The 20874-nt window shown below is 47.8% G+C and overlaps 12 protein-coding genes across 12 annotated transcripts; 5 read left to right on the top strand and 7 right to left on the bottom strand.

Annotated features, from left to right (window-relative positions):
* Positions 1-94: 94 nt before the first annotated feature.
* BDR25DRAFT_252037 (uncharacterized protein) lies at positions 95-1558 on the top strand. The gene is made up of 2 exons (XM_033686154.1): positions 95-170; positions 219-1558. Exons 1-2 carry the CDS (start codon positions 168-170, stop codon positions 1152-1154), a joined length of 939 nt encoding a protein of 312 aa, XP_033553026.1. The 5' UTR covers positions 95-167; the 3' UTR covers positions 1155-1558.
* A 153-nt stretch (positions 1559-1711) lies between these two features.
* On the top strand, positions 1712-3321 carry BDR25DRAFT_339293 (uncharacterized protein). Its single transcript, XM_033693368.1, has 3 exons — positions 1712-2374; positions 2434-3114; positions 3166-3321. The coding sequence occupies exons 1-2, from the start codon at positions 1920-1922 to the stop codon at positions 2927-2929; spliced, it is 951 nt and encodes a 316-aa protein (XP_033553025.1). The 5' UTR covers positions 1712-1919; the 3' UTR covers positions 2930-3114; positions 3166-3321.
* Positions 3322-5046: 1725 nt separating this feature from the next.
* Positions 5047-6915, top strand: BDR25DRAFT_374989 (FAD/NAD(P)-binding domain-containing protein; the record flags this gene model as incomplete). The annotated part of the gene is made up of 4 exons (XM_033697355.1): positions 5047-5116; positions 5167-5393; positions 5446-6056; positions 6111-6915. The coding sequence occupies 4 exons, from the start codon at positions 5047-5049 to the stop codon at positions 6913-6915; spliced, it is 1713 nt and encodes a 570-aa protein (XP_033553024.1).
* Positions 6916-7479: 564 nt separating this feature from the next.
* On the top strand, positions 7480-8559 carry BDR25DRAFT_374987 (Aldo/keto reductase; the record flags this gene model as incomplete). Its single annotated transcript, XM_033697354.1, has 2 exons — positions 7480-7558; positions 7607-8559. 2 exons carry the CDS (start codon positions 7480-7482, stop codon positions 8557-8559), a joined length of 1032 nt encoding a protein of 343 aa, XP_033553023.1.
* Positions 8560-8899: 340 nt separating this feature from the next.
* On the bottom strand, positions 8900-9764 carry BDR25DRAFT_309618 (uncharacterized protein; the record flags this gene model as incomplete). Its single annotated transcript, XM_033691104.1, has 2 exons — positions 8900-9297; positions 9353-9764. The coding sequence occupies 2 exons, from the start codon at positions 9762-9764 to the stop codon at positions 8900-8902; spliced, it is 810 nt and encodes a 269-aa protein (XP_033553022.1).
* A 744-nt stretch (positions 9765-10508) lies between these two features.
* On the bottom strand, positions 10509-11815 carry BDR25DRAFT_349306 (uncharacterized protein; the record flags this gene model as incomplete). The annotated part of the gene is made up of 8 exons (XM_033694534.1): positions 10509-10682; positions 10723-10823; positions 10869-10981; positions 11080-11270; positions 11322-11370; positions 11506-11516; positions 11553-11697; positions 11733-11815. The coding sequence occupies 8 exons, from the start codon at positions 11813-11815 to the stop codon at positions 10509-10511; spliced, it is 867 nt and encodes a 288-aa protein (XP_033553021.1).
* Positions 11816-12441: 626 nt separating this feature from the next.
* Positions 12442-13349, top strand: BDR25DRAFT_277172 (uncharacterized protein). Its single transcript, XM_033687599.1, has 3 exons — positions 12442-12582; positions 12640-12847; positions 12908-13349. Exons 1-3 carry the CDS (start codon positions 12511-12513, stop codon positions 13078-13080), a joined length of 453 nt encoding a protein of 150 aa, XP_033553020.1. The 5' UTR covers positions 12442-12510; the 3' UTR covers positions 13081-13349.
* Positions 13350-15016: 1667 nt separating this feature from the next.
* On the bottom strand, positions 15017-15370 carry BDR25DRAFT_210307 (uncharacterized protein; the record flags this gene model as incomplete). The annotated part of the gene is made up of 2 exons (XM_033684641.1): positions 15017-15223; positions 15272-15370. Coding segments are annotated over 2 exons (306 nt in total), but the record flags the coding sequence as incomplete, so codon positions are not given.
* A 623-nt stretch (positions 15371-15993) lies between these two features.
* BDR25DRAFT_300315 (UPF0145 domain protein) lies at positions 15994-16709 on the bottom strand. Its single transcript, XM_033689346.1, has 2 exons — positions 16367-16709; positions 15994-16319 (listed from the first exon to the last, which is right to left on the bottom strand). The coding sequence occupies exons 1-2, from the start codon at positions 16595-16597 to the stop codon at positions 16122-16124; spliced, it is 429 nt and encodes a 142-aa protein (XP_033553018.1). The 5' UTR covers positions 16598-16709; the 3' UTR covers positions 15994-16121.
* Positions 16710-17102: 393 nt separating this feature from the next.
* Positions 17103-18175, bottom strand: BDR25DRAFT_277166 (cutinase-domain-containing protein; the record flags this gene model as incomplete). Its single annotated transcript, XM_033687598.1, has 2 exons — positions 17522-18175; positions 17103-17471 (listed from the first exon to the last, which is right to left on the bottom strand). The coding sequence occupies exons 1-2, from the start codon at positions 18077-18079 to the stop codon at positions 17103-17105; spliced, it is 927 nt and encodes a 308-aa protein (XP_033553017.1). The 5' UTR covers positions 18080-18175.
* A 698-nt stretch (positions 18176-18873) lies between these two features.
* On the bottom strand, positions 18874-20323 carry BDR25DRAFT_349301 (uncharacterized protein; the record flags this gene model as incomplete). Its single annotated transcript, XM_033694533.1, has 8 exons — positions 18874-19261; positions 19287-19396; positions 19421-19708; positions 19744-19805; positions 19843-19925; positions 19982-20066; positions 20101-20217; positions 20254-20323. 8 exons carry the CDS (start codon positions 20321-20323, stop codon positions 18874-18876), a joined length of 1203 nt encoding a protein of 400 aa, XP_033553016.1.
* Positions 20324-20354: 31 nt separating this feature from the next.
* BDR25DRAFT_349300 (uncharacterized protein) lies at positions 20355-20605 on the bottom strand (the record flags this gene model as incomplete). The annotated part of the gene is made up of 2 exons (XM_033694532.1): positions 20355-20506; positions 20560-20605. 2 exons carry the CDS (start codon positions 20603-20605, stop codon positions 20355-20357), a joined length of 198 nt encoding a protein of 65 aa, XP_033553015.1.
* Positions 20606-20874: the final 269 nt, after the last annotated feature.

Raw genomic sequence — 20874 nt, 5'->3', positions numbered from 1 at the left:
CGAGCTTAATTATGGTGCACGTGATGCCGTGTTTTGGCCGGATTGCAGTTGGTTGCCGCGCCAATGGTCGAACATCAACACCAGCCAAACATACCGCCCCGCAACATTCACCTGCGCCTGAATCTTAATGACAACAACCTCTTACGACGCAGGAAACGAAAACAAGCATGGTAAGCGGCAGTATCACCTCGACCACTCCAAATATTGATTCGCACCAGTCCACAACTCCAACACCCTACAAGCCGTCCCCGCTCTCGTTCAACAGTCCGCGCACATCTCCCTTTCGCCGCCCCAACTCGCCGCTCGCACTCTCCCCGTCCACCCTGCGACCATCAACGCCAAATAGCTCACCGCTCAAACCAAAAGAGGCCACACCTTCCCAAGCCGCTCTCCGCCAGACCACTACTAGCAACGCCTCAAACAACCCACCTACATGGCTGAACACGCGTGGAACCACGACCGTACCTGAACCACCTTCCTCGCCAACCCGCAATCTCTCAACCGCTACACAGCATACAGTACGGCCGACGAACACTGCCTCAATTGCCGCGCGATTCGATAGCGCCTCCCTAAATCCACCCCCTGCTCCTCGATCCGCTCCAGCCCCACGAACCGGCTCGAGTGATGCGCTATCCAAAATCCCTCCTCCACTCTTACATAGCATGCGCGAATCCTTTAGTGTGCTTGACCGGGACAACAACGGCAGCCTGAACTCGGCAGACGTAGCCGATATGCTCTCCCAACTCGGTCTCAGCGCTACTCCATCGACACTCGCATCATATTTTCCCAATGGCGCACACTCAATCAACTTGGCGACATATCTGAGCACGCTGTCGGACCTATTAGTGGGACTCTCACATCCAAGCGAGCTAAACGCTGCATTTGAAGCTTTCGATGATGGGGACGACGGCCAGATTGACCTAGGTGAGCTGAAAGATGCTTTACTGCACACGGCACCAGAATCTGGGGAGAGAAAGTTAACTGAAAGGGAAATTGACATGGTGGTTGAAGGCTTCAGCGGGAGGAGAGCATTCGGCAAGGGCGGTAAGGGTCTCGGAAGAGGCGAGGTGTTTCGATACCAGGAATTTGTCACCAGCGTAGCTGGTGGTGGAAACGGGGGCGAGAATGGAGCTGGCGCTGCCACGCAGTCATAAAAATAGCCTGCTTTGGTCAAGGGAAGGGCTCGCATCTTAGGACCTCACGGCGTTTAATGGGTTGTCTTAATAATGACTCGAAAGGCTTAGTTCACAGGAGCGTGGGATCGATACATTTCTCCGATGAAGACTACCAGTAGTAGAAGTTCCTTTCTTTATCGTTCAGATCATACCCCTTAACCTTGAAAGAAAGTGTACGACAAGGACAGACCGATGTATTTCATAAACATTTATCCGAACCCCTCCAACAAATTAAAACATATCAGTGTATCCCTACCTTCTCTTGTAGCCTTTTGGGCACGAGAACGAGATGGTAGGATATCATGCCGACTGCAGCTGCCCTAACTCAGTCTTTCTAAATTCCAGTACAGCCCAAGTCTGCACGTGCACGTGCATCGTTCGCCGCTAAATGCCATTAGACGACATCAATGTTATTTCTGGTGGTGAAGGGGAGAATAATGTTTGTATGATGGTGACTCATCCGTGTAATTGTGCGACCCTAAGTGGGATGTTCTGCTTCGCGCTAACTACCCCTCCTTCTAAACTTCCTTTTCTCTCTGTGTGCTACGCCACTCAGCCTTCGTCTACAAGTTCGTTTAGGCAGCAGTCTGCCTTGTGAACTCGTAACTGTGCGATATTTATAATTCTCTCGTCTCCCATTATTGCTCAGTTCTGGGGCTCGCTTACCCTACCTTTCTCCCCTACAGATTAGTCTCTGCGAGTCTTTTCTTGTATTGTGACAGCTGTGCAATTACCCTGAACGAAATGTGTCGCTGTCGCATGCGCGTTGACCAGTATCTCAAGATCACTAAGGCTCGATATGAAGCTCAAAAACCCAAACCTCTTTCCAAGCGGAGATTCCGTGAGCTTTCGCCGCCCCCTCCGATCACACGGCGTTCCAAGAGGGTCAGGACTGGTCATTACCATGAAGGGCCTCAACCACAGTCTACACAACCAGATTGTTTGTTGCTGAATCGACTCCCTGCAGAGATTCGTCTGAGAATCTGGGAGTACGCAGTCGGAAGACAGGATTTGCATATCCTGCGCAAACAGGGGAAGATGGGCTATTCTGCCTGCGCTGGTGAGATGTGTAAAGATTGTCCCAAGGTAGATGGAGTGCTATATAAACGCCATGTGCGAGATCAAGTGGAGCCTTTCAAGAAGGATCTACAGTTAGCAGAGATGAGTCTGCTAAACCTGCTCTTGACATGTCGCCAAATGTGAGTCTTACGCCTGTCTTTTCTTCCCTTAAAAGCAACCACACTAACTGGAGAATCAGCTACTCTGAGGCGATTGACGTGCTCTACACTTCAAACACTTTTCTCTTCCCCCACATCTGGAACCTGACGTTCTTTCAAACCACAATCCGCCCCAAACGCTTCGCCTCTATTCGCTCAGTCCATCTCTCCCATTTCTTTGAGCCGCATCAATACGAAAATCAACCTCTGAGAGGGAAAAGCTCCTACATCGCCTATCCCGGCGCGGAAGTAGCCTGGGAATCAGGCTGCAAAGCTTTGCTCGCTATGACCAAATTACGTCAACTCAGGATCGACGTCCGGCGGGCAGGATTCTATCCTGCGAATGTATCGCCCCTTGGACTTGTTAGTGTGTTCGAGCCATTGAAAGGCCTGAAGGTGGGTGATTGGACCGTGGAGGTGACGATAGGCAGTCCGGACTGGGCAGTGAATCTGAAAATGATGGAGAGTGAGTTGAGGAATAGAGGGCTGGGTATAAGCGTGGTGGGGAAACCTTGGGTTCATCCAAGTCAGACTTAGTAGAATGTTGTCGTTGTTCCTAGCGATTTCCTGCGTCTGCTCTAGATATGGACAAGAAGAAATGGGGTCTGCTAGCCGGATATTTCTTACACTAGGCCAGTGCGAATCCTGCGTTGGTGATTATCCGTTCGGACAAAAGTGTTTCAATTACCTGAAACTTTAGCAGTTTGAGTGATAGCTGGCTGGTAAGAGTTCCAACACTTTAAGTCTACTACTCAAGAGCTAAAATATGGTAGAGTGCATTCTACTAACACCCACGATCGTATAAGTAGACACCTTTCAGCTGAAATTTGGGCATTTGAGTTCTACCGCTCTTAACCTAACCAATTTCAGTCTCACTCTTTTCGCGCCTCCAGTGCCAGTCCACCTCATTTCTTCAAACCTAGGCAGTTACTCGCTGCCAGAGAAGTTTTCGAGGTCTGCTAGAATGACGTGCAAGTGAAGCTTACAAAGTACTGTCAGCTGACCGTCATTCGCCCTGATCCCCCCATGCTGCATTCAGACTCACATTTCAACAGCCAATGATGGACATGGATCTGACATAAACTAATCTCTGTTATGTCGATCTTCGCTCTTGTGATGACGGACATTTCCATCAACTTAGGCTGCATGGAACCAAAGACCATCCAGTTGATGCTTTGTTTAGCAGGTATATATGGTATTCGAATCCTGTAACCAGGCCAAGCTACTATCTACTCGTGCCTGTACCATGACTGCCCTAGAGGTTCCATCATCAATACAACAAAAATACAACACACTTCCGCTGCACCACCTACGAAGCTTACAACCTCCCCACCTCTGTCTTGAACATTTACCCTCCCCAAGGAAACCCGAGGATTAACTTTATTACACGTGTACTATTATTTTGCTTGCCGTGTTGTCACGCACAATTGTCTCTGCCAGAAAGTCGATAACAAAATTTGTTTATTAGATGACAAGCCACTCTACTAATCAGATGGCATAAACCAGATCCTAGCGTTGAGGGAGGATTCCATGGCCTCCGCATGCAAAAGCATCCAATGTATTGCTAGGGTAATAAATTACGCTACTTCAACGGTGTTTCATGGATATATGTATTCTTCACATACCCTAGTACACTTGTAATCTGTTCAGGCACGTAAAAGAGGTGCAAATATACTATCTAACTTGCTCGAAATCCTCTGATTTGATGCCTATCATGACCTTTCGCTTGTGCGGCACCTTTCAGGATGAGGCGCTTGAAGGGATGAAAAGGCTCTCGTTGTAGCTAGGTTTACCACCTAAATCTGGGCTAATTATACCACCGTTTTCAGATTTTCTTACCCGAACAAGGACCTAACTGAATTCTTTAGAAGACATTGCTCGACACGCTTCAGTGTGAACTATTCTCAATTCGACCCGCTCAACAAAGTCGGCACCGATGGACAACATCCCGAGCCAAGTTGTCATAAAATTTGCCTACATTACGGGCGCTATAGACAAAACATATGCACTGCAGAAAACAGTAGTGGAGCCTAGTGTTCCTTCACCGACACTACAACCAACAATGGTCACTGGTCATAGAATGTCGACAGGCATAGTCGAAATCTCGAATGTAACGAACGACTAGGTCGAGAATGAAGCGGCAACAGGTTCTTAGGATTTTCTTCGAAATTGGAACTCCGGACGGTAACATCGCAATGAACAACTATCATGCTGCGTATTCTAGTAGCTTCATTGACCCTGGAACAACGTTGATGATTGGACGACGATGACGTTGAGAGGGATGTACAGTATCTAAATCCCATCACCACTAAGTATGTTCCAACATGCTCCATAATTTTGCCCTTTAACAACTTAGAATAGTTTCCAGTATTTTAGACCAGCAATTTGGATTTCACTGTCAATAGTGGAGTGAGGCCCGAATGGGTCTAGCTTGCTCGCCAATCTCGCGATCGTCATGCTGGACGTGTGCGTTCCAGATCTACCAACCCTATTTTGTCTCATCATGACGCAGTCCCTCGTCAATCTACCATCCACGGCGATGGCGCCTGAAAACAAATATAACCGTTGCAGGCTTGACTCACTCCTGAAAAATTCCTCCCTCCTTTTAATTCCTCGTGCAGCACTCGTCGAAGCCCATTCTTTCGATTACTAACATGGCCGCCACGAACAGGAAGACCAGGCCGGAGAGGAAGAGAGTGCTGGTTGTCGGAGCTGGAGCTGCAGGTCAGAGGCAGTGGAAACGTTGACGGAGAGTGGTGCTGACATAACTACAGGCATGTCATGTGCTCACCACCTTGCTGAGCACCTGGACAAATTTGACGTTACTCTCATTGACGCTGTCGACTATTGTGGCGGACAGGCTTTCTCAATCCCAATTGATAAAGAACGTCATGGGGCTAGTTGGATGAATCAAGGCGTTCAGGGTGGAAGCTATATCTTTCATCACACAATGACAATGTTTGCAAGGCAAGGACATCATGCAGACCCGGTAAAGCTTCAGGTGAGTTTGCTTCCCAATTAAGGGGAAATTGGAGATTGACTGAAGTTCTCAGGTTTCTTTTGGCAAAGATGATATCTTCTGGTCCAATGTGTTCCCGACCCAACTCTTGGCCAAACACCAAAAGCAGATCAGGAGATTTAAGAGGATGCTCACTATCGTCCGATGGTTCGAGATTTTCTTCGCACTGATACCTATCAAGTACTTGATGAAAATCTTCTGGTTCTCCGACGAATTTTGTAACTCCATTATTTTACCCATGGTTGCTCTTTTTCTAGGTACTGGGAATTACACCCCTGAAGTGCCCAGCATTATCCTCGAAAGGCTCTGCACAAGCCCAACATATGGGATGTGGTACCCCATGGATAATCTTAGTGTTGCAAGCAACTTACCGCCTATGGTTGTCTTTCCTAAGTTCGGGGCGTTTTATGAACATTGGAAGACGAGTTTGGTATCAAACGGCGTCAATGTCCGTTTGTCAACGGAGCTAACGAAGGTCGTGAAGAGGGATAACAGCGGTGTGACTGTTCGACTTATAAAGCGTACCCCTGCGGCTGATGGGCACAATCCTAATAGCGCATGGGTGCCTCACAACACCAAAAGTAATGCAGATGCTGGTGCCCAAGAGGTGGAAGAGCACTACGATGAGCTGGTTTTATGCGTACTGTGAGTCGTCTCATTCATGTGGAGTGTTACAACAGTGGCATTGACAGCTTCCAGCGCAGACACCGCAAAGCGCATTCTCCAGACAACGTCGAGCTTCTTCGAAAGGCGCGTCCTTGGTTCCGCTAAATTCGCGGACGATATCACGGTAACCCACTGGGACAGCAACTATATGAAGAAGAATTACGAGAACTTCTACAATTCCGACCAAGCTGTGAACACACTCTCTGGTGTCGACCAAACCAATCGAACTCAGATGGCCGAAAAATTCTTCAAGCCCATGTACATGATCAAGACTTATCCGCAAGATCGTACCAAGCTTGAAATGTGCTTCGATTGCACAAATTATCAAAGCCAGTTTCCACCGGAAGTTCCCTTCGATAAACATGTCTTCCAGACTATCTTCCTGAACAAGCAACGCGATGGACACCTCTGGAGCATCGACGAGATTGATGAGAATAAAATTATCAGGAAAGATTGGTGGCACCAACTATGTCACTCATGGACTCATTACGCATTCGTAGTGCCCGGTATTTGGCTCCTCCAAGGAAGAAAACATACTAGATTCGCGGCAGCTTGGACCCTTGTCAATGCACATGAAACCGCAGTCATTTCTGGTATCGCCGCAGCTGTGGATTTGGGAGCTACATACCCTGAAGACCTTGAGAGGGATAGGTTTGCTCTATTGAGTTTTCGACTATACTACTTGTTGGTGTACGGAAAGTGGTATAGAAGGAAGGCGGCGAAGGAGGGGGAGGGGAACGATTGGGCAAGTGGACTTTACGGAAGTGTGTACAAGGGGCCGGGTGTTGTGGAGCAGGAGAGGTTAACATGGAGAAAAGAGAATGGAATCAAGAGTTGAAGATTGTATTTCCGAAGTAGGGGGTGGTGTGAGCATAGAAAAAAATTTATATGCATTACAATAGCGCTCTGCATGCTACTCATTTGGATCTGAGAATGTGGTTGCTAGCTGTCGGAGATGAAAAACGTGAGGACATCCAGTGTGCCACAATTCTCCTATCGCTAGAAAATGTATAGAATACTTCCTTCCGATGTCACAGCACATGCAGCATCTGAGGATGGACACTAAACCGCATCGGGTATCTACTTCGATGCTAAGATTCCGTTCACGCTCCCGCAACCCCAACACCTCGCATCCGGGCCACACTTTTGGAAGATCATCAGATCAAGGGTATCCGAAATCTCGTATTTACTCATCTAACCGGTTTCAATTTCTTCAAGTGTATCTCCGGGTAACGCCGTCGTCATCTTAAACTCCTCTAAACGCCGATATTGTGATTAATGGCCGATGGCGCAGAGGTGGGGATTTACTTAAAGGGAGGGGGTAGCTCGTGTTCAGGCCGTACCGAAACAAGAACTAAGCATTGAGATCAAAAATTCTTGAAGACATCTTAGAAGATCCAGTATGGAGTTTCAGGGCAAAAAGACGGCGCCAACCACTGCAATTGAGATCGCCTTTGGGGCGATGACCATTGGAAAAGAAGGCATGAGTTTCCTCTCCGTCAGCTACCATACTATTCTAACCACCTCAGGCATTGAACAAGTCCGCGTCTCCGACCTCAACATCGCCAATGCCATCGTCGACACTTTCCAACAACATGGCCATTCTGAGATCGACACCTCTCGCTTCTACGGAGATGGTAGCAGTGAGGAATATATTGCCGCAATGGGGTGGAAGAAACGTGGTCTAGTCGTGGACACGAAGTTCTTCCCCAACACACAGGGGATGTGGGGACGTCGTAAAACCCAGCTCGTGGTTGCAGATATGCGTCAAGCCCTTGAAGAGTCGCTCAAAGCGCTCAAGACCAACAGTGTGGACCTATGGTATCTACATTCCCCAGACAGGACTGTGAAAATTGAAGACACCCTAAAGTCTGTGAACGAGTTACATAAGGAAGGGAAGTTTAACAGATGGGGACTTAGTAACTTCATGTCATGGGAAGTTGCGGCCATCTGTGAGATCTGCGAGAAAGAGGGATATCCTAAACCATCCGCCTATCAGGGTGTATATAACGCTCTTCACCGAACCGTAGAGCATGAGCTCTTCCCTTGCCTTCGCAAATACGGAATACAGTTCTACGCTTATAATCCCCTGGCTGGCGGATACCTGACAAACCGCTACCATCGCGATATACAGGATTCCGAGATCGAGAAGGGAAGTCGTTTCGATCCGAAGCATATACAGGGCCAGATGTACAGGGCTAGGTATTGGCATAACGAGTTCTTTGACGCGTTGGAGATTTTGAGGCCCGCTGCGGCGATGCATGGCCTGAGAGAGAGCGAGTGTGCGCTGAGGTGGATGATGCATCATTCGCAACTGAAGAGAGAGCTTGGGGATAAGGTCATTATTGGCGCAAGCAGTGAGGAGCAACTCAGCCAGAATCTGAAAGACTTTGAGCTAGGTCCATTACCGGAAGACGTGGTAGAAGCGCTGAACAAGGGGTGGGAAGTGTGCCGGGGTAATGCTTGGCAATACTTCCGTTAGCTATTCTGATATGTGAGCCTCGTTGACCTGAAGATAGTATAAGGTAGAAATTGATGTGGAAGGTTATATTCGGGATAATCTTCTTCGGTGACTAGTTTTGTTGCTTCGGCACTATTTTATTGTGGTTGGAGGAGTGCGGGTTCTGGCTTTTAACAGTAATTTCAATAGAGAGACTGATCATTGTAGGTCGGCTTGGAACATATGCCTCTAGAGTCAAGCTTTTAGCAGCCCCTGGGGCCTCGTAGAGAGCTCTTATGCTTCCACACTGTCCCCTATGACTATTCCCTTATTTACACTAGCCCTCCTATCCCTAACCTGAACCAATCCCTCCTCAGCCATCCTACAACTCTCCGCCTACGTCCCCTCTCACCTCCACATCTTCCCCTACCTTTCTCAATTTGATCTTGAAAGGCCGACAGGTCTCTTCCATCGTCTCCGTCCACGGAAGATACGCCCACTTCCTCCCCTTTCCCTGGAACTTGGGATTTTGGACGGGCTCATACCACCAGTTATTGATAAAATCTCCTTTGCCATTAAAATGGGCGCACGGGCTTGAACGAAAGTGGAATGGGAAAGTTTTCGCGACCTCCAGCGCGCCAGACGAGTGCACGACGATCGTTTGCTCATCATCGATCTTTTCGAATTTGCGCGGGAGGTTTTCGTGACTGGTAGGATCAAGTAGATAGCGTCCTTGACCGAGGGGTTGTGGTTCTGGATAGAGGGGCCAGGACGGTGGTGCTAAAGTGTCCGTTAGATTCCAGGATTAGGGCAGCTGGTGAAGGGGGAAACATACAATCAAGGGACCCATTCTTATTGGTTGGCAATCCCAGTCTCATCAGCTGTATTTGTGCCTCACACAAGAAGTCCTCTGGGATCCCGTACATCTCGCAATATCGCTTCCAGTGCTCCAGGTTCTTGATGAATCGCGGCGGTGGGTCGTCGTCCCGCCTCATGCGGCGCGTCATGACTGCCTGGCGTAATTTATCATGAGGAAGGTACTCGGTGACGACATTTGGAGGGTTGTGAATAGTCCAATACTTCTGTGCGAAGTCGTCTTGTAGGAACCAAGATGGGCGCCAGCGGAGAGTGCTGTTGTCGGGGAAGCTGGTGAGGATGAGGAGGTCATTTTGCAATCTCTTGAGTTGCGCGTTTGAGTTAACGAAAGCTGGGGTCAGGTTTGGTGGAATTAAATTGAATTCTTCCATGGTTGATTGGGAATTCTGTCACTTCTGGTTGCGTAGTCTGTCCTTGGACCAAGTGTTTTGGCTGTGAGAACATCAGCGCGAAGCCCAAATCCAAATTCGTCCAAACAGTCGCTCTTGGTGCGGTGGCGTTTGAGCCTGTGCAGTCAAAATGAGGCGGCAGTTGGACTAAAGTAGGCGATGTAGTCCCTGGGATATGGTGGTGAAAGGCGGCCATTCAGAGTATAGTGAAAACAGAACTTAGACTTCCAAACTTCATAGGAAACGAGACAATATCATGCAGGTTCGGGTGGCCGCGGTTTGCTTAGCCAAAATAAGTGATATTTGTGTGAAAGACAATCCACCGGAACGTTGTGGTTTGCTACATGCGAAACATATGATCAGAAAGAGAGGCTTGAATGGAGGAAATTCCTATTCAGCCAAGAAACACGGTAACTAGTTGCTTTGAAGAATTGCTTCACCAAATTCGACCTAACAATCTCTTCTGAAGTTTGTAGCACCGAATGGCGGCTTTCTCTGGACTTCATTCTTGCCCCTAACTTATTGGATTCATTTGTCCCTTGTTCACCACGATAAGTGGTATCCTATGAACTAAGGAACACATACATCGGTTACCATCTTGATCTAGAATTCATGACTTCTAAGTAAAAATTTCCCCCTAATCACACCGGTATTTATAAAAGCTCATGAACCTTTAGTACGCTAGCACAACGGCTATAAACGTCTTATTTTTGTAGCTCCCGATTCTCAAGTCAAGGCTATCCATAAATATTTGCCCTGATGTTTCTTAGGGCCAGATACGAACATCGCTCTTTGTCCGTTGGAAATTAACTTTCGGCAATACAAGACACTGGAGTAGTAGGGATGGGATATACTACGCTTCTGATCTCTCGGTAAGCTGCCAGCTTTTAGAAAACAACGCTGGAATCATACATGACACATCTTAACACCTAGTCTAAACAAGGAACTGTCGATTGAAGAGGGTTGGTAGCAAACCAGGAATGAACTGATCTATGGGGGTCCTTCGAAAGTTTTGAATATTCAAATAGTCTCCATTTTCCCCTAGGGATCACACTACATCAGCTTTCACTCTGCAGCTGCCTCGACGCGACGGCATATCTGAGAATTTGGCAGTGCTCCAAGAGGCCAACATGATAGCAGCTACACTGGTGCTACGCGCGGGTATTGCCACGCTGGTAATACGTGGCAAAATTTCGACGCTTGCGTTTACCGGTTAAGAGCGATGGCAAGCAGTACATTGGAGTAATTATATTACTATAAGACCACAAGTATTAGTATCTTAAAAGTGTAATGAGACCCCCTTCCTGGCGCGGTATTTAGGCTGGCTATAAGAATGCAAGAGCCTGGCGACACTGGAAGCTGCAGGAGATGCTGAATCCTATAATGGTGACATTTGATAAGAGAATAACGATTTCGAAAGTGGTTCGCACAGTGACCAGAAGAACGCGTTTCTAGTCTAGAGCTCAATAGCTCGAGGATCGAAGGTATCTGAATTAAGATTTGCCAGCAGAGGCTCTTAAATTTTTTTTAGGCGGAGACCTTATTATCCTTTCGTAACTTGGGCGGTCGTCTGTATTTTCGCGTGGTACTAAGGTCGCATACACGAAATTGTTTGTAGTGCAGTCAGCGTTAAAATTAGCCTAATCCTTTCTCTGCGAGACCTGAAAACGAATCAATTTTTATTCTATACGAATAGTGCAACTATCGTCACACTTTAGGTTACCCTAAGCCGAGCTAGTCAATGATCCAGGGAAATAGATTTAGCTACACAAGTTGTCGCGTATACTGAGAGCCTTGGCTGGGGCTCGGAGCCTGGTCCGCGGCCCAGGATCTGGAGATAGTATGTTCCGAAGCTCGGTGTATATAAAGAGAGCCTTCAACTCTCTTAGATAGCAGAGTCACTTTATCCGATCTTCTGAGCAGCTATTGCCAAGCTATTTTATCCTCCACACAAGTATTATGGTAATATCATCTTCTTTCCATGTTTCAGCAAACAACGTCTTTGGCCAGAACATACCGGACGGTTCGGTCATTCAAGTACTAGACATCCGCCAAGTTAAGGCCGCTGGCAAAGGATTCTAGGACGTGTCGTAAGCGTGAATGAAGACGGACGTTTACTGTGCCACCCGAAAGTGCAATGTTCGATAACAAGACACTGAGGAATGGGGGGGGTCGGATGAAATCTTCCGGGATGAGGTCTGAAAAGATACTAGAGGACAAGAGTTGGGCCGATTGAGTGTCAGCTACAGCTCATGCAATGCCATATCTCGGGTCTAGATCCCGAAAATGCTGCACTTCTTTGCTCGTGTTGCGTCTACCAATCAATCAACTCAGTAGTTCGTTTTTACCTGCCGCCTTTGTGGTTAGGGAACGTGACACCGTGTCTAGAGCCACCAAGTGCGAAGGCAGGCACAATACGCGTCACGCACAGCTCACCCGTGAAGTCGCCGAAATAACCCAGAGAAGAAGGGCTTGCGATGGAAAATGAATGTGGTTGGGAGAGAGCGGGAGGGTTTGGAGATTGGCATTTGGATTAGTGATCAACTCCGATTGGTGCGGATGCTCTCGTTCAAGTTCTTTGTGCCAAGAGGCCAGTCCTCTTTTGGAATGTCTTCTGTAACACTGTGTTCGGGCTTCGCGTACCTGGACCAGGCCCCCCCAATGACTTACACTTAAATGCTCGATATTTCCTCCCATCCTTCATCGGCTCAGAACATTCGCCGCCACTATGGATGCCAACTACTCCATCTATAGTATTCCCGTGTATTGGTTTCTGGCTTTGGTGCCTCACGCTTTCGCCGTATGTCTACCGTCCACTTCCCTTCTATTTATAACGCAAGTTTAATTTTGTATGCAGGTGCAACTGATGAAGGGTGCAAACAACAAAAAATGGGACAATGCCAACCCTAGGGGGGCAGACGCAAACGCCAAGTACCAGAAAGCCGTTCCGAATCAGATATGGTGCAAATTTGAGAGGGCAGAGGCTGCACATAAGAACATGCTAGAGAGCGCCCCCCTCTTCATCGGAGCCATCCTCGCGGGTAACATTGCAGGGCTTCCCAAGAGTGAGATACACTGCCCCCCACTATGAACACCCAAGAAAGCAATCTAACCCGCAATTATAGGCACGCTCAATACCGCGGCTGGGGCTTATTTGGGACTGAGGGTTGCATATATTGCAATTTATATCAATGTCGCGAATCAGAAGCTTTCCATGCTCCGGTCAGCTACTTGGGCAATCTCGACTGGCGTTCTGTTCAGGCTGCTCATTCAAGCTGGAAACAAACTTGCATTTTAAGGTTGAAATGGGAGGACAAGCTCTTCGAGTATAATACCGAACTTTGGTGTGCTGCAGCATCCTTCCTTCGTCAAGGCTCTCATTCTTTGAGTTTCTTTTATCATGCCCTTTCTTTATGATCCCTGTCCTTATCGTGTCCCCCCTGGCTTCACGGAATAGTGGAGAGAGGGGTTTTCGAGGAAGAATACCATCCGTGCTTCCAGTAGTCCTCATCCCACTCCCAAATATCAAATAACCGTATCTGGCCATAGTTTGCATGTGGAACCCCGTACCCATGGATTTCGCGATGTTACCTGTAAACCGACAGGTTAGCAAATATGAAAATGCTATCATGTCATCTTTCTCATACGATTAGTAATCGTGAAAGTGTTGACAGCGGTGAGGAACTTGACTATGTGGTCCATATCTTGGCTTGGAATTCGGTGGATGCGTGGTAGCGGATCTTCAATTGGCCAGAAGCTAAGAGTGGGGCGAGCTCTGCTTTGACGAGTACTTGGTGGAAATTTGGCTGCAGATCAACGGAAATCTCATGAAACAACGCGTTGTTGGAGGACACCTAAACGCATCACACCAAGTTGACTCCAACATCCTTCAGAGATATGACTAGTCGGCATGGTCAGTTCATCAGTGCTCCTGCAAGAACTTGTCTGTAACGTCAAGCTTCCTCTTAAAGAGAAGGGACACTGTTTGGTTTTGGCTACTCGTTAGACCCCATCTCTAGCCTGAGCTCGTTGAAGGGTAGTGGTTAGTCTTCGCGTTCGGATACGGTCACTTTTACGGCTTAAAGTGGTAACTATTAGGTATGAACAATAGGTACCTAGTTACCTAAGTTGAAGGGGGCACAAAGGCGTATATTAGTTAAGGTGGCTTTACCGAGGGCCAATGCCTCTTCCAACCAAGAGAAGCCACTTCCTCGATTTTTAACCCTATGGGCACCTCGAAGTTCGTTTGCAGAAGAAGGTAGGTGGCAGGCTCGCTGTGTTCAGCTGCAAAAGTTTCAACGTTTCTCTTCGCATTCACACTCTCAACAACACTGATGCCACGCCTCAAGAAATTGAGTATCGCTCTCTTCTTTCTCCCCTAACCGCGACTTTCCCCAAAGCTAAGTTACTATGGCCACACTTTCTAAGAGTGGCTTCGATGACGACAGGGTGTACGCTGTCTTCGCCGGGGGCAGCTACTAGGCTTAGCGACAGAAAAATATCTGCACTCTTTGGATGTTAGTGTAGGGTTCGCAGAAAGATACTTTTGTTGCGCTGCGATTATATTCACAAAATGGATCGATTCGTCGTCGCCCTACTCGACGTTCGGCAGGAAGAGACGGTCAATTGGTAGATCGAAAAATACGGAAAAGCAATTCGGGTATCCTGATAGAGCTACCATCTTGGAGATCGATTTTGAGGAAGCCTTTCTGTCCAGAAGACTGATGTGGACCCGGTCTTCTACAAGTACGCCCTGGAAATAAATCTGACTGGAACAATACACTGCTTACGGGCTCGGATACCACATATGAACCGGTGCGGCTTGAACGTGAACGTGTCTAGCTCGCTTATTCTCCAGTCCAACAATGGAACTCTGTCTGTTCCATCCATTCCTCCCATAAAAATATGAGCATTTCTTATACTCTCACTAGTGTTAGATTGTCCGCTCTCTATTATATTACGGTCCTGTTTTCTGCATAGCCAGCCAATTATTCCCATTCAATTCATTAGAGATGGTAGTACCAAGACCTTATCGTCGACTACGGTACAACAAATAAATCGAACTTAGTTTCATCTCCTCTGCCTTTTGTACGTAGAAGCATGCTTTCATAAATCACAAGGATCGCTCTACTAAGGTAAGAACTGTCCCGCATGCTCAGGAAAAGGCCATGCCCAGCTAGGCAAGCCTCGGTCGTAATTCCCACCTCAGTATCCTTCACCACTTAAACCATCATTCATTGGACCTCATACAGAAGCGCGAAGTCATCCTCGCAAAAAAGTGTATGTGATTGGATGGTAAAGGTAAACGGCGCGAATGATGGGAGTCTGTTAGGCGATCGTGGACATTTAATAAACTCGTCTGCCCATTTAATCTGGTCAGGAGTAGTGAGATTGTGATAGAAGCGGTGGTCCGAGTTAGGTATTACGCACATTCTATCTCCCTTTCGGGCATTAGTAGGCAGATGGCGAATTTTGATGGATTTCGCTACATCCACGTGAATGAAAGACTGTAGAGCTCCGCCTAATGCACTTTCGAGGCAATCGCCTAGTGTGAGAAAGAAGGCACACAAATATATCAACTTCAACACCTTTCTCTCTTCCCTTCTTCTGTTCTATTTCTCCTCCTGAGCCACTATCCTAGCGCTTGTGTTGAAACAATTCTCCAGAGGAATACACAAGCACAATGACATCCCTTTCTTTATCATCGATGAATCGACCTAGCTCATCATCGATGCACTGTTGCAACCTCCATCAAGCCTATCGGCGGCAGCTTGCCTACGCTGGGTTGAAGCGAACATGAGGTGGAATAATCTGCTATATCGAGGACTGAGCGAACAAGTCAAAGTGAGCTGGAGTATGTCATGAACCGTAGATAAAGAGAACTGCTAGTCTTGTTGCGGCTGTCACCTTGGAATGTTGAGGTGTTCCTTTTTGGGTAGGTGATGGAAAGTGTTCTTGTTACCCCATTCAGGACCCTGATAACAATATACGTAAGCCTCGAGTCATATAAGGTGAGCGTCCTAAAGTCCCCGCCGGTCAGGGTCATGCTGGTAGATGGCGCGCTTAGGTGTAAGTCGGTTGCTTTTAGAATGGTATCGTCAAGCTACCGAGCGATTGGCTTTAATACGGATAAGGGTTACTGGATAGGCTGGCGATTGCTATGAGCGAGGGATAGAATTAACAATGATTTGGATTTAACTAGGTAATGTCTGCCAGATTATATGGATGAGCATTGGGTTGAGGTTACAACTTGCATACACTCACCAAAATTTAAAGGTACTATAATGAGACAACGTTAAAAGAAAGCCGCCTTCCAAAGGGATCCATCTCAGCTTCTCGTCACATCTTATCTTCCTTTGTTTCAATCTTCTCCACCACACAAGCTGTTCCATACGCACAGACCTGCGCAAAATCCCCCATGATCTGGCTCGTGTCGAACTTCGTCGCAATGATGGCATTTCCCCCGCGAGTAATGCATTCCCCAACCATCCTCTCAACAGCATGGTCTCGGGCAGTATAGAGCAAATTAGTCAGGTACTAGAGCTATTAGCATTCCATTCCCTCCTACATCCAGGGTCATTGACCTTTAATTCCCCGCCAACAGTCGACTTCAATACGCTGGTAACAGCGGCGCCGATGTTGCGTGAGCGGACAGAGAGACCGTAAACGGTGCCGAGAACCCTAACTACACGGAATCCAGGTAAATCAATCATGGTCGTGGTGATGATGCCGGAGGTGTCGGTGAAGCAGTGTGGTTCCTCGGAGGGTTTGAAGGCAGACTTTGATTTCGCTGCCGAGCTGGATGCGGCGGACATTATATCTAGGAAATAGTGGAGGTGTAGAGAGGGAGAATTTAGCTTGGTGTTGATGAAAAAGCTCAGGTAAAGTTTCTCTTCATATAAATGCCCAGCTACTAGGGGCAGGAAATGTCGCTGTGTCGTGGAGCCTCTGCATGGCTCTGCCTTGTGTGCCTTGCTTGGACTTTGGTCATCATAGTCAGCTCGTGACGTGACTTGGGATGATATCTTCCGTGGCACTTGGACGTGGTACAGGGCATGATAACATGATGTTGCAAGGGGAATGGGGCACGAGGGCGAGGCTGTGGGGTGGCTGGCGCAGATCAGTTTTAGTGGTCTGTGCTTAGCGCGTAACTTTCGTTAGCCCTCATCGCGTCCAGTTCATCAAATCCTGATTGAATTATTCATTTCTCTACTGTGCGACCCCACTATTTCAAATGTTAAATGTAGAATCGAATGACCCCGACCTAGCAGGGTCGAGCTTCTCATCCCGCATCATCAACGTTAGCCTCCGCCTCATTTCTCAAGAGAGCCCAGCGGCATTGATGATGAAGTCGGCAGCCTCGTCGGCGTTCTTACCATACGACAGATGCGCCGAAGTTATAGTGCCAGTGCCATTCTCACAAACAGCGTCGCCAGATGCACAGAATTCCTTCACCTTAGTACTACTCAGATCACCGACTCTCCCAAGTCTTAGCATTGGATCCCCGAACAGAACCGCAGCTGTCACCTGGGTCGAGGTCAAGCCTTGCGCTGAGAAGGCATTGTGGACAACCATTCCGCCCTGACTGTATCCCGAAACCACAACTTTGGTGTTTGGACACTGGGAGAGAGCCGCCTTGACCGACGAAGCCATTGCAGGGCCTCCCGACGCTCCTTGATTGATGTTTCCCTATTTCAAAATTATTAGCTCACCGCAATTTCGGGGATGAATATACTTACAGCAGCATCAGCTGGGTAGTTTACGCCCTGAATCGTGACTCTATTGGCACCTAGCTTGGATCTCAGGGACTTGAACATCGGAGGGCCAGCGACTGTTCCAACGTTCCCTGCCTCGGAAGTTCCACGCGCAAATACGATAGTCAAATCGGTGCAGCAGTTCTTGTCTGCAACACCATTCTCGGTGTTTCCTCCACCACTTCCCTGAGGTGTGCAGTTTGAGCCTACAGTACCTCCGTCAGCTAAAGTAGTTGATGTCGCTTGAGTTGCCCTAGAAGTAGGTGTGGCAACAACGGATGCGGGGAGAGTTCCAGTCGGCTCTGCAGTGCTGGCCAGTGCAGGAGCACTTGAAATGCTAAGCCCCCCTGAAAATCCCCCACCAGATGGGATGCTGAAGCCGGGTCTTCTTGTAGGTTTAGGAAGGCCTCCAGATGGGAGGCTGAAGCCTGCTGGCAAGCTGAACCCTGGAATGCTGACGCCAGAAGGAAGAGAAAATTGAGGCATCGGAGCAGCGTTGCTCAACCCGACCAATGCTAGAACGTACGCTTCTGCGTGCTTCATCTTGAAAATGACAATTGGCTTAAAGAGCGAAAGGACTGAAAAGAATGTAAGTGCTCAGCACAGAGAACCTCTGACCTTTGCAGCAAAAGAGTGAAAGTGATGAAGCGGTGTTGAAGTAGAAAATAACCGTTATTGCCTTGGGCGCTTTTATACTCTGGTAGAAACCTACGGCCAACTTCAGCATCGAATCTCCACAGCCTTTTACCGAGGAACGCCACAGTGTCGTTATTGAAACGATGTGGTGGAGAGAAACGCGGTGGAGATTCTTTGGAGGGCCTTGCCGTGGAACGTAAAGTTTATTTCGATCGTTTCTTTAACTGATTTTGATGATGCCTGATGCATTGTTTCTGTTTACCCCCCTGAGCCATGTGCTGAGGCAAAATGACACTCGAATAAATTGATAGACAGGAATCATGGCTAAAGGAGTCAGGTTAATCCTTCCACTCTCCAAAAAGCAAAGATTCGATTGATTTCATGGGTGATCGATGGGTGGGTAAGGCTGATGCGGGTGGGAGATCCCGAGGCGAGCAATGGCTTGTTTCACCCATGATTAGTGCCACGACACGAAATAGCGTCACCTCACCCCATGACTTTGGCATGTTCGCGACCAATTAAAACTCTGACCTGAATTCAACATCCGAGGCTGCTATCGTTCATTATGAAATCGATCTGGCTGGTGCGGATCGCCTTGTTTCAACCATGTGGAGGCCCCGGTCACTTTCAGCCGTGGACCCAACCTCTGCTCCAATCGATTTTGGATTTGCGTCCATTATTCCGAGGCACAACAACAGGCTTCAGGCTTCAGGCTTCTCAAATGAGAGACCAAGGATACCGCGAGAGTCAATTTCATCATCACTTGCTTGGATGGCCAAACAGGCCTTATCAGCGGGACCTGAAATCTTCATTATCTGCTCAATCTCCTTGGAGTAAATTTGCACGCTTTTCTCCTGCAACTGCGTAAATTCGAGGTTTCCTGGCTCCTTGGCAAGAAATTTGAGGTATCTTGTCCGTACCGTCCAATTTTGATTCTCTTTTCTCATGCCGTTGATTACACCGACTCGCAGCATGTTGCCCGAGGATGCGTGAGACGATGAAGCACCAAAGATGTAGCTGTTCCCAGCGCTTTGTACATTGGCCAGAATCTGTGTCAAATTAACGTCACGTTTCTTGACCTTTTCTCTTCTACGGATTAATGTACAACCCTTACCGATGAACCTTCCACCACTTCTCCGCGCCGTCGGCCGGGTATGGGCTATGCACATTACCAAAGCTAGGAGCAAAAAAAACGCACTCTGGACTTCTCAGCGAAAGGTTTGGCTAGTTCCTGATCCGTCAACAAACTTCCTTTAATTTTGGGTAGGCTGTCTTCGCTGCCTTCCATACGACCGGCTCAGCTTCAGTGGTGATTCCTTTCTGCCCTAATTTCTCGAAGATCTTCGTAACATAATCGATATTCCCTTCTTCGTCAAACATAGTGCCATCGATCACAATCAAGTTAAAGGCGCATTCGAGGGCCATGGCAGCGTCCTTGGGCATGAGATAGTCTAGGGGAACGGATATCAGAACCCTCGCGGTCTGAGCTGCAAATGTCACAAACTGGATGAAGTGTGGGCCTTGAAAATATAAGGTCTACGGAAAGACTCGGATCATTCCCGGGCAGCCACAACGCTCAGCCGCGCGAATAACTGCGAGTACCCCATCGGTATTGTAGCTTCAAAAATCAGCACTCATCCCTTGACCACCAGCGTTTGAGACTCACACACAATAGCCGCCAACGGCATACTTTCGCTTTACCACATCGTGAATGATTTGGTAAGTCCGGTTCGACTTTGGAAACGGCCCCGTGCTAAGATACACTCCTCATTTAATGGCTTTCAACGTAAGGCCTTTCTCTAGAGTGACTGTCTGTGTTCAGAGGAGTTTATTGATGGTTCCACCCCTCTTGCCAGTTCCGAACACCTCGGAAATATTTCCACGCTGCTCCCCTCTCCCCACGTTTATTCCTCGCATCTTTCTCTCACTTAGCACGCAACGAAATCGTCTACAAGCGAAAATACTTAAATGATATCTCTCCACACCTCTTACTCTGATCTCGAAAACAAAGTTGTTCTCCCCGGCGTTGGCCAGGCCGGCAACTCCTCAATGTGGGGAAATGGTGTAGCAACTGCTCGCACCTTCGTCCGAAACGGGACGAAAATCTTCGGCTGTAATGTAAAATCCCTGCTGCTCAAACCACCAAGTCATGCCTTCTTTTCAAATTTCCCAGGACCTCTATTCAAGTCGTCCAAGCAGACGTCACGAAAGCGAAAGATATCCAGACACTTGTGGATATATATCTGGAAAATTTGGAGGAATCGATATCCTCGTGAATATCGTGGGGGAGTGAGAAAGATGACCCAGTGAGCATGAGTGAGCAAGTATAGGATGCTCAAGTAGATATCAATCTAAAGAGCGTATACCTTTGCTATCACTTTTCTTACCAGTTATGAAATAACAACACTCGATAGTTGTTATCAAAATCGCCATTATAGATAAGTACGTTCCCTTTCAATTCTCAAGGGAATTTTGCTTCCAGTCGCCGACATGCTAATGCTGTTTTCAGGGGGTCTGAAATACATTGGGAAACCGCACATCGCGTACGCGGCTACATCTATGCTCGGACAGCGCCCGATATATCACTGGAACAAAGTTAGTTGTAGACGGAGCTATAACTGGAAGTACAGGCCGAAAGGGCTTCAAGCTATGAGCCTTAGTTTTCAAAATATCGCGCACACTCATCGGAGACATAACCAAGG

Source organism: Lindgomyces ingoldianus, assembly GCF_010093535.1.
Source record: "Lindgomyces ingoldianus strain ATCC 200398 unplaced genomic scaffold BDR25scaffold_3, whole genome shotgun sequence".
In the NCBI taxonomy this organism is placed as follows: Eukaryota; Fungi; Ascomycota; class Dothideomycetes; order Pleosporales; family Lindgomycetaceae; genus Lindgomyces; species Lindgomyces ingoldianus.
The sequence above is the reverse complement of the archived record's forward strand: the minus strand, read 5'-3'. Positions and strand labels throughout refer to the sequence as shown.